General features: G+C 44.0%; 1 protein-coding gene across 1 annotated transcript in view; it reads left to right on the top strand.

Moving 5' to 3' along the window:
- EPAS1 (endothelial PAS domain protein 1) overlaps positions 1-11,716 on the top strand; it is an 83,507-nt gene that overhangs the window by 54,987 nt on the left and 16,804 nt on the right. Inside the window, exons 5-7 of the mRNA XM_023531273.1 lie at positions 2,199-2,317; positions 2,410-2,615; positions 4,284-4,336. Coding sequence (XP_023387041.1) covers positions 2,199-2,317; positions 2,410-2,615; positions 4,284-4,336 — 378 coding nt within the window. The remainder of the gene's footprint in view (positions 1-2,198; positions 2,318-2,409; positions 2,616-4,283; positions 4,337-11,716) is intronic.

The following is an 11,716-nucleotide window of genomic DNA, read 5'->3' as shown; positions in this document are numbered from 1 at the left end:
TGCTGCAGAAGCAGACACTTTATTGGCCCACTTCCACCCTCGTTACAGTCTGAGCATGCAGTCTGGGCCTGCAAAATACAGAATTACAACCACCCCTGCCTACACCCCCGCCACCCACTGACCTCTCAGGCAGCCCCTTTTCTCTCCTGAAGGCTTCAGGCCACCTAGCTCCTAGAGTACACAGTCTGGAGAGCACTACATGGGCTATTCAGTGTCTTAGCAGTGTTGCTGAGAAAGTCCTATCAGTTCCTTGAGGAAGGGGTGGCCAGACTTTCTGAATCCCTGTCTAAAGCAGGTGCTTGAAGCCTGAGAAAACCAAAGCCTCATATCTTCTACTCCAAAAACCCTTTGGTCCTTGGGTTCTCAGTCTTAGTTCAACCACTGACCTTAATCTCTGTCTGAACATGTGACCTGAAGCAAGTCACTTCATTGCTTTGATCCTTGGAGTCTTTCTTTTCAAACTGGCAGTATTGGAACAGGCAAAGTCTAGGACCTTCCGGCATTCAAGTGCCGTGATTCACAGCATGATACTACTTCATTTATCTGAGTAGAACTTCAGGTCCCTTGGTCCCTGTATTGAGGACTTGGAATCAAACTCAAAGAATCAGCAAGCAGATCCTTATTGAAGGTGCCGGCCTGAGTGGACTCATGATCTGGAAGCAAAGGATTAATACCAGTACCTAGAGGAAGATAAGGTCAGGAGGCAGATTGTGGAAGACTTTGAAAGCCAGGTGGAGGGCCTCGAACTTTATCCTGTGACAGAGGGGCGCTACTGAAGGTTCTTGAGCCAGAGGTGGAGTAATCTGATTGGAACCGTGTTTAGAGAGATTAATCGAATGGCAGAATGGCAAGAATCCAGAGGCTAACAAGTTAGGAGGCCACAGTAATAATAACCCAAGCCACAGCCACTCTCATCCCCAACACCTGAGCTGGTCCTGGTGGTAGGTCCAAGCCCCAAGATTACAAACCCAAGATATGCAAACCCCAGCTATGAAAATTAATATATGTGCTACCAAAGTGAGCACAGCCACCTATGAAAATTTAAATTGTAGGAAACAAGTTTGAGAGGCATGGTTTTATGATCATGATGGAGGGATATTCTTTCTTAAAAAAAAAAAAAAGGTTCACCATTTGGTTCATTACTTAGTGGGCTCTCCTAGGGATATTTAGGATAGATTCAAAGGTGACATAGTTCACTGGACACACAGATCTTTGGGCATATGTCAATCAAATCACAGCCCTCTGGAGTTTTAGGTGCGGATGCTGGTGCCATGCCTGGAGAGAGGAATGTTGTGAGCATTTGAAACAAGGCTCTGGATTGTTCTGTGTTGCTGGGCAGGGGGCAGGCATGTACCTTGGCAGGCCAGGATGGGGGTGGTGGGTTAGGCAGAATTTAGGCATGGACAAAGGGACTCTGTCAAACGACACTTGCTACATTTATCACTTCGTTTTGCCAAAAATGGAGAAAGTTCTGAATGGGCAGGCTATGTGGAGACTATAAGGAAGGAAGCTATATTATTTTTCTTGGTGATTTATTTAATTCTGGCTGAGAAAGGATGTGATCCATGTTGAGTTACTCCTTGGAGTGGACTGGCTCACCAAATCCCAGGAGATTTGGACCAGCGGTCTCTCTTGAGCTTGACATGTCACTTTAGGGAGAATGCTGATGGTACACTACAATGGATTCAGCCATTGCTGGTTGAGAATGGGGCATAGAAGGATTCCAATTCCTATGGGACAGGAATGAAGAAAAGACAGGCATCTCTGAAGGACATTTCTAACCCAAGAGGCTTGTCCCCTTGGATAATTGTGGTCTCACCCAGACCATCCCTTGGAAGTCCACCTAGGGAACCTGGGCCTGCCCCAGCAGAGCTTTGCTGAGATGATGGCTAATAGTCACTCATTGCCTCACTGCTCCGAAGGGAGCCCTGCCCATGCCCTGAGTGCAGCGGAAGAGCCCTACTCGTCAGGTGCTTATACTCCAGTTAGGGAGGCAAGCTGGAAGGGACAAAGCTTTAGTCCAGAGGCCAAGACGGTATTTATTCAGCATTCATGACAGGCTACAGATACTATCGAAGGAGCAGATGTTTGAGAAATACAAACAATACATTACCCAGAAAACACTGCAACTGGGCCCCTCCTCTGAATATAAGTAAAAAACTAAATTTAACTGGTTCCCTCCACCCTTCCCCATCCAGGCTCTGGTTTTGGGAAGAAAAGCAAAGACATGTCCACAGAGCGGGACTTCTTCATGAGGATGAAGTGCACAGTCACCAACAGAGGCCGAACCGTCAACCTCAAGTCAGCCACCTGGAAGGTAGGACAACGTCAGGTGTGGGTTGGAGTCCCAGATGTGCACCCACCCCATGCTCTCAGCCCCACATCTGACCCTCCATGGCTGGTCTCCAGGTCTTGCACTGCACTGGCCAGGTGAAGGTCTACAACAACTGCCCCCCTCACAGTAGTCTCTGCGGCTACAAGGAGCCCCTGCTCTCCTGCCTCATCATCATGTGTGAACCCATCCAGCACCCGTCCCACATGGACATCCCCCTGGACAGCAAGACCTTCCTGAGCCGCCACAGCATGGACATGAAGTTTACCTACTGCGACGACAGGTGGGGGCCCCGGACTGCCTGTGCTGTGGGTAGAAGTGTGTTTTACCTGCGTGCTTGCGCATGTGTGCAGGCATGCGTGCGTGTGTGCGCGTGCATGCGTGTGCGTGCATGTGTGTGTGTGTGTGTAGTTACGGCCGTGGTAAAAGTATGGGTCTGGAGCATGAATATTGCCTTGCTGGGTGCAAGTTTGTGGGCCCGTGTCACCAGTTCCATCTGTGCAGCTAAGGGGTTCCTAATATTGTGTTTGGTGGTTCCACACTGACACAGCATCACAGTCTGACTGCAGAGCTGTTCTGGTGTGCGACTCTGTGGCCATTCTTGGTCATTGTGATGCATACGTATTCCTCCACATGTGTATCAGATTCCTGAGGAAATTTCCAGGCCAGTCGGCTTCCCCAGCAGACGAGTGTCAAGAGGTGTCCATCAGCATTCCCAACTCGGAGGCCGGCTAGGAGCTCAGGCTCTGGCCCGGAGCTGCATGGCTCCCGAATGTTCTCTCATGTTGCTGAGCTCTTCCCTCAGTCTTTGCTCCTCCTGCGTCAGCTCCATCCCAGCCACCACCCAGCCTAGTCTTGAAGGCTTCTTGCTGAAGGGGAGCTAATCCAATAGGAAGTGTTCAGTGTTAATTGTTATTCTCTAAATGGTTTCTTTATTAAAGTTGTCAAAAGGGCACCTAAGACTGCACATGTAAGCCATGTCAGCTCTAGTTCTTAGCTCAAGGTGAGGCTGAAACAGGTTGAGAGACTTGGGTTATTGAGGGAGGGCCGGGAGGGGCTGTTAAAGCCACTTGCAGCTCCTGACTCCCCCGCTGCCTCGTCCCTGCCCCCGCTCTGTGCCCTGGTGTTGGGAATGTGGAAAATCAGAAAATGGAAGGAGGAAGATGAGAATAGATGCCACGAGCAATGACCACCATCATGGAAGGAAGGAAAAGCCAGGACAAGGGACTGGGCCTAGGTGGGCCTGGCTCGGGTGGATCCCACTGTGGCTGGCTGATGAGTGTATCCCCAGACGTGCCCTTCAGGATATAGATGTCCCAACGTGACCTCAGCTTTCTGCAGTATCCAGAGTTGCCATTTCTTTCCAGAGGCACTGTTTTTGTGGTTACTCTTCTCCACTCAGCCACTCCCCTCTCCCCTTCTAGAGTTTCTCAACAAACTCTGAGAACTCAATTCCCATTGTCTAAAATGGAGATGATCATTGTCAAATGAGATCATGGCTATGAAAGCACTTCGAAAAGTATTAACACCGTAACTGATGTGAAGCTTGTCGTTACTGCTTATATAAACTACTCCCTCTGTCCTTGCCCTCCCCCAGAATAAGTCTCTAAATTCAAGGGGCCAAGATCACTTCTGGAGACATGTAGTGGCTGGGGGCCTGGAAGGAGGAGAGACCACCAGCAAGAAACTGCCTTACCTTCCTAGCCAGCAGGAAGCCACCAGACCCCAGGAAGATAGTTTCTGCTCAGCCTTCCCAGACTCATCCACTAGACATCCAATATCTGGGTTTCTTTGTGGGTGGGACCCTACTTTCCAGGCTGGGCTGAGTTTCTCTCCCCCGATTCTAGACTGACCCGATGTTGGCTGGTACCCTTTCTTAGAATTGGCCATCATTCTAGGCACAATGTAAGAATTTTTCTAAAAGTGTCCTTGAGTCATTCCTGTCCCTCAGTTCTGACCACGATGTGCCAGGACTCAAGGCTCTTGGACGTAATGAGTGGTTATGTAAGTAGAAAGAAGTGCTCTAACCTCATAGGGGGAAAAAATGTCACATATGAAGACTCTCGTCCTGTAACTAACACGGGGAGCATTAATCACAGTTGTTAGTACTGTGAATATGGTGATGATGATGATTAGAGAGAAAAATTGCTCCAAAGGCAGGTACCAAAGAAATCCATGCTACGTGTAAGGTTGTTTATCAGACGCAGTCTTTGTATTCAAATAAACATGCTAGGCAGAAGATAGTTTTGTAACATGCACCCCTCTATGTACTCTTCCCAGATGACAAGGGAAATCTCACTGCAGAGCCTCCATGTCACTGGCTTTGGGGTTAGCTGTGTTCCCAGTGTGTTAGCCATACAGCCTGGGAACAGCTATAGTGCTAGGGACACTGAAAGCTGCATGTAGTCCCTGTGAATGAAATATATCCTTAATGTGGTCCCAGAAGCACTGGAAAGACCCTCCTGTCGTAGAAAATAACTTGTCATCCCTAGATAATAGAAAAGAGGAGGTTACAGTTAAGTTTAGAACTTTGATTCTTGTTAAAGCGAAGGGAAAAAATCCTCTGGAAAGGGTAATTCAGAGTTATCCTTCATTCATTATCTTGTTTTGAGTCAGTTTCAGGTTATTTCCTAAAAGCAACTAACGTTTGGATAAAGGAGAAGGGGAAAACCATAAGAAATTAGGGGCCTAAGAGTGTTTGAAGAGGAAAGGGACACAGAAAGGGAGCGACCTCACACTGACTGCTTAGTTGGGTTCAGGACTGGTGGGGCAGAGTCTATACTGGCTTGAAAAGAACCTGTGATTTAGGGCTTTGCAACTCAGAGTGTGAAAGGTAACATTGCCTGTCAGTTTTGCTGGACACGTTGCAGTTTCAGCAAAATCATGCCTTTCAAGACACCTAGTTACGTGGCCCAAACTCTGAATTCAGTGGTGCTGGAGAGATGAATGCAGAGGCTTTTGAAAACATAGAATGCTGTGCCACACAGAAGTTGTCTTTAACCGATTAGCAGATTAGTTAACAAGGGCACAGACATGGCTTAGACAATTTATAAACTGACTATTTTAAGTCCTTAATCCCTAAGTGTCATTTCTTGATTGTTTTGATGAGGGCTGGGATTTTTTCCTTTTGGTAGCGTGTTTTGTTTTTATTGTTTGTATTTAGATGGGGGGAAGAATCTCTCTCTCTCTCTCTCTCTCTCTCTCTCTCTCTCTCTCTCTCTCGCTCTCTCGCTCTCTCGCTCTCTCGCTCTCTCGCTCTCTCTCTTGCTCTCTCTCTCGCTCTCTCTCTCTCTTTCTCTCTTTCTTCCTAATATTCTGATTCTGAGGTCAATGTTTCAAAAACCAATACTTGCATATAGATAATGGTGGGGGATGGTTCTTTCCATTTTAATCAGAGAATTCACTAGATTTGATGACATATGACACACATGAAGGGCTACAATTTCCCACAAAGGGAATTATTTTCCCATAAGGAAAATTAGAATCTGATGAAAATGTAAGACAATTAGAGTCCACAAAAATCACTTTGGAGGCTGGTACTTTTTCTTAGTTATGTTGAGATCACAGACATAATCAAAACAAGGATCATGGAGAAAAAAATGGTAAAACAGACAGAAAGAGGAGGAAAGAAATAAAATGGAAGAGGGAAAAAAGATGACTAATCCTGTGTTTAATTCTCAGGTTTCCAAAATCAGTTCAAATTGAACAACCTTTTCTGAAACACCTGAAATTAAATGAAAGATGCAGATGGTTCAAAATGCATTTGTCCTGTTCCTCTTAATAAAGGGTCAGAGGACCATGTTCAGTCCTGTTTGATTATATGAAATATGTTAAATGGTTTTTAAAGTGAAATAAATCATATAACAATTTATATGTCAGTCATATTTGGTATAGGGTTGACTGCTCCAGACAGGAAGAGTCGAGTAGCAAGGTTAAAGAAGAAGAATGTCCCAGTTATCAGTGTAATTGATGATCTCATCTCCATGTTTCCTCAACTACTGAGCAACCAATTAATTTATTGAGTATCTGCTATGTATCTGACCCTGTGCCAGAGACATTTATGTCAAAGAAATTAAAAAGATGGTTTCTGATCTCCAGGAGTTTAGAGCTTGAGACATGAGCAACTTAATGAAACCACAGTGAATGGTATATGACAGAGCATTCCATTCACCCAAAAGGAAGACAAAATTGGTTCCCAAGTGGTTTAACTTTAAAATTGGGTGGTTCTTAAATTCGGGTGGAGGTGCCATCTAGTGGAGAAAGAGAATAACTGTGAAGGGAGCCAAACCATTAAGGAGGGAGGACAAAAATCTGTAATTCACATAATCCCACTGATTTTGTCAGTTTTATGAATCTTCCTGTATCTTAGAAATTAATTGTAAAGGCTAGTAGCAGTATTACTGGGGGAGGGGGAGGCATCAAAATTGCAGTAAAAATTTCAAATTTACAGAGAGGGTCATATAATATTCACAGATAAAGAGTTTGAGGGCAACCTTGCATTGTCATTGGATTAAGTCAGCATAGGGCATGATGATATCAGAAATTAATAAAGTTAAGATGCCTGCATTTCAAATTCTGTGGAACAAATTTATGATTTTTTTTTTTAAATATACAAACAAGTTGGGAATAGCAAAGATGATAATGGGATAGTTGAGGATCATATAGAGAATGTCAATGTAGAAAATTATAAGGAGCCATGAGTTGTAAAATAGACACACATTAGTACACTTTGAAGACAAGTACTGAAGTCTGAGAACATAGGCTGACTTCAGGCAAATTAGTAGTAAAAGATTATTTCCTTTTGTTGAGATATAAATTGTTTTACTTTACTTTTCTTTAGAAGATAGGTAGCATCTTTAAATTCAAGGTGATCTTTCAGATTAATATGTTACATGTAGTCGTTTAGTTTAAGATGTAGTCTATTCTAAACATTTTTGCAGACATGCACATTAGCCTTTCTCTACACACCTTATGCTAGAAGGTATAGTGTGTTTCTTTAAATCCCTGAATTAAAAGAAACAAAGTGCTCTCCTTGTGTCTCCTCCCAATGACAAAGTTCTGAAATCAGCCCTAACAGAGTTTGAGCATATAAATGAGAAATGCTTATATATTATCCTATGTAATCTAGAAACAGTCTACTTAAAATACTCCCTGGAATAGGTAGCTCAACAAATTCTCTTTGGACTTTATTTCAAAGTCTAATAGACCTCACAATTCAAAAGGTATTCATTCCACATGATCTGCTTCTCTCCCGCTACAATTCAAGGCAGATTTCCTCTGACTGTTTCAGGGTAATGCAAGGCAGCTGTGCATTTGGTGGCACTCAGAGCAGGGTCGATCTAGAATTGAGCCAGAGCCACCTTTCTATGAATAAAGTCACATCACACTGATAGGATGGAAACTGATTATCTATTAACTATAAAGCTGGTTCTATAGATTTCACATAATCATGTAATAATTGAGAAAAACACAAGACTTAAGTACTGATATTTAAAGCAAGCAAAATCTGTATTGAAATATGTTAAAATAGAAGGCATTGAAATCTGAGTTAAAGAGTAGTCTGGATATCAGCAAGGAAATGAAATTTCAAATCTCATAAACACATATAGAAACTAAAATGAGGTGAATCAAGTGTTGCCTAGGAGAGGCGTTGCCGGAGGGTGGAAGGAAAGAAAGCAGACTTTAATAGAAGTATGGCTTATTAGCAAACGCAGTCTTCGGAAAACAAATTGGTTTACTTAACCACCTATTTTACAAAGCACTTAAAACTTTTATCCTCTTAAATAGTTGAAATACTCTCACCATCTTGTTTGCGTGATTAATTTACCTAGTCAATCCTTTACTTGCGTGGCAAACAAGGGTGAAAACTGCAGCCAGACCTCGAGTGACTCCAGGCCGTGGTATCTGAAGTCAGGGAGCTTGCTGCAGTATCACACACATGGACAGGCACTTGTCAGTGCCACTGGGAAGTGGAGCAAGCCATCTTAGGCCTCACTGGATTTCTTCTGCCTCTTGAGATAATGGCACTGACGCTGTAGCCAAGAGAATAATTTTCTTCCTAGCACTGGTCCACAGGTAGTCCATGTTCAAAAGAGCCCCTGAACATTTTTAAGGGTAAAGAACAATTAAAGAGCAATGAATGGCTGTCCTTTTACATTGCGAAGGCATATCTAACTCAGAAATCCAGACCCTGGTGGTCTGACCCACTTAGTTACTTGGGGTAATACTAACTGCAGAATTTAACAACTTTTTCTGCTCTACATTTTGTTTTCTTTTTGGATTCCTTCTTCCTCGACCTCCTGTGGTTGCCTGTGTCTACCTCCCCCTTTCCAATCTCATCCTTGATCTGTTCGGGTTTTTTTCCCACTTTATTATTATTAAAGAGTGACCTCTATTCTCATTTCTCAAATCTGGTGATTTCAACCCTTTTACATTTCCCTCTTAAAAAAAAAAAAAAAGAAGAAGAAGAAGAAGAAGAACAGCCCTGTGGAGCTGATTTTTTTAATTTATGGGTGACCCCAAGCTGATTTTTTTCCTAGTGAGTCAGGGGCCCTTAATTAGAAAGAAAGAAAAAAAATAGTTTCTCTGCCGCTGATGAAATTGTGTTATCACAGCCCAGCTCCAGAGGCTTCTCAGAGACCCAGGGAAATCAGCGGAGAAGGCCCTTCTGTGCCGTATGCAGTAGCTAACCCTATAAACAAGCTGGGTTCTTAACCTCCCCGCCGGCGTCTGCGTGCCTACAGATGAAGGCGAATGACCATTAGCTTCAAGTTGGGGTTTCCTGGCTTTGTGAAGTCTGACAACTTAAATGTTCTTCAATTGTGTTTGGGGTATGCGTATTTCCCAGTTTTTATAGTAGTCTGTTTAAAGGAATGAAGAAAGAGACATTAAATATTTATTTTAGTTGACAAGATAAATGAAGGCTGTTACTGGGAAGATAGCTGGCAGTTCTGAAATCTAGGTTTGTTTGTCTACTTCCAAAACATGCCTATTGTGTGCCTTTGAATGGATGGTACATTAATTAGATTAATTAGATAATTAGATTAAAAACATTTTATTTTGAGGCTGATTATAATAAACATTTGCTTTGAACGTTTTAAAGATTCTAATCTTAAAAGAAAATTTAATTTTTTTCACAGAGTAGAATCAAATCTTTCCCAGAAAAGCCTCATTTTTGAGAGTCTCTAGAAAATTCTAGACTTGCCTGGGAACAGAAGCAGCTTATCCGGCAAACCAGGGAGCCTGTAAATGGCCAGCCCATTGTCACGAGGGCCCACTGGTGCAGTTCTGATTCCCCGGCTGAGCTGGAAAGGCACTAGACCTGACAGAAAAGCTTTTTGGTTGTAGGGAAGGAAGGGCTAGCAGTGTCCTACTCTCTCCTTACTCTCCCCCAAGCTCCATATCGTGTAAGGTGCCATAGGGCACCAGCCCCAGGGTCAGCCTGACAAGGACTATGTCCATCGCTGATGAGTTCAGAGACATCTCTTCTCAGGGCCGAGTAACAGGACAGATCCTTCTAGTCTGAGATGCCAGCTGTCTCTGGCAGGTGAGCTGCAGGAATCTCACCGGAGAGATCTCCACTGGGTTCAGTCAGCTGAGACCTAAGCTCTTCAGCCCTGTTGGGCTGTTTGACAAAGGCTTTAACACCCCCAGTCTCATCTAGGCAGACAATTTGCCTCTTCTCTGCCCACATCAGTACCAGACACACCTTTCAGAATGAAGAAAGGATGAACTGAATATCATGAGGGGTTCCGCTGAGGGCTGCGTATATGTGTACCACCATGCACTGAGACAGTTAATCATGTCTATGAGGAAAAAGTAGAACATCGCTGTCCGAATTCTTTAGCAGTGTTGGGATAGGCAGTGATCTGGTTGTACCGTAGGTCCTAAGAGACAATTGATCATGGTCAGCTACTCAGATGTTTACTGAGCACCCATGTAGGGGAGGCCAAAGGAGAACATGGTCCCTGAGTTCGAGAGTTGACAGCCTAGGATGTGGAGAGGCAAATACATAATTCTTTGTGACATTATGTTCACCTATGAGGACTTCCTGAGGAGACGTTGGCAGGGGCTAGAGGAATTGGAGAGGGCGCTGTGAAGAAGGTGAAGCCTTGAGCTGGTCCGCAGTAGTGAGGGTTTAGAGAAGAGGCGAGAAGAGAAGACCTCAAGGTTCTGCAGCAAGAATGAGTTTGCCAGGTGTGGAGAGCCGTGAGGAGAGGAGCCTGCCAGGGCAGACGGTACAAGACAAGCTGCGAATCGGTTGAAAAATCAAACTGCTGGGAAGAGAGAGACTAGATTCTGGGGTCATGTGGAAGTTAGGCAGAGTTTATTTACTCTTGATATGGTCAATATTAGGGAAAGCTGGAGATGTTTGAATAAGGGAGTGACACAATGGAAATAATACTTTAGGATGATGTTTACTGATTACGACTCATTCGGAGGAGGAGAGTAGAGACAAGAGACCAAGCCACTGCTTCTGCTTTCCTTCCCTTATTATTAATCTCCAACATAGATAAATGATGGGGCCATACCTAAAAGGCATGCATTCTGAAACAGAGTTTGGAATGATGAGAATAGCATCTCTTTCAACTTGGGACAGGCCAAATTAACAAGACAATGAGCCTATTAGAAAAATGTGTAAGATAACAAAGATTATGAAAAATAATATTTAGATATGACGTGGGAAAGTGGCTAATCTTGTGGTTCTTGGGTGGAGCTTGTTTGTTTTAATGACTCCAGTACAGAGAAAAGGGTCTTTGGAATGTTAAGTGATTCTTCATGGTTCTTCACATTTGCTTGTTCTCTGCTCACTTCACATCAAAAACAGAAACCTTACAGGATGAAGCAAGGGACATTTGGGACAGCCAAGCCCTGTCATTTCAGAGCTGTCTGTTTACCAGAGAGTAATGAAGAAGCACATTTCTACGACTGTGATTTTGTATTTCTCTTGGCACCTCCTGCCCTCCCTCCGTTCCTTGAAATAGGGAGGGACAAGCAGAAGAACCCATGGAAAGCAGACTCCATGTCCAAGAAGAATCTGAGGTCACTACCAGGCAGGACATGAGGAGAAGCACTCAGAAGAGTGAAGCTTTAAACATAGATGGGGTTCTCCCTGCCCAGAGTTCATCCTCACTCTGTGGTTCATACGTAGACAAAGGTCATCTCCACACTGTTCCCCACTTGGGGCCATGCATTTTCACTTTTCGTTTATATCACCCTCTACTAGAATAAGCTTGATCTAAGTAATCAGGAGGCCCTGGTTTTCATTCTTGCTCTGTCCCTAGACACGTGCATGGACATCAAGCAAATTGTCTGCTTTCCCTGGATCTCTACTTCCTTATCTGCAAAAACTGAGGGTTGGGGAGGGGGCAGTGAGAGCCCCTT

This window comes from Pteropus vampyrus, unplaced genomic scaffold (assembly GCF_000151845.1).
Source record: "Pteropus vampyrus isolate Shadow unplaced genomic scaffold, Pvam_2.0 Scaffold66, whole genome shotgun sequence".
NCBI lineage: Eukaryota > Metazoa > Chordata > Mammalia > Chiroptera > Pteropodidae > Pteropus > Pteropus vampyrus.
The sequence above is the reverse complement of the archived record's forward strand: the minus strand, read 5'-3'. Positions and strand labels throughout refer to the sequence as shown.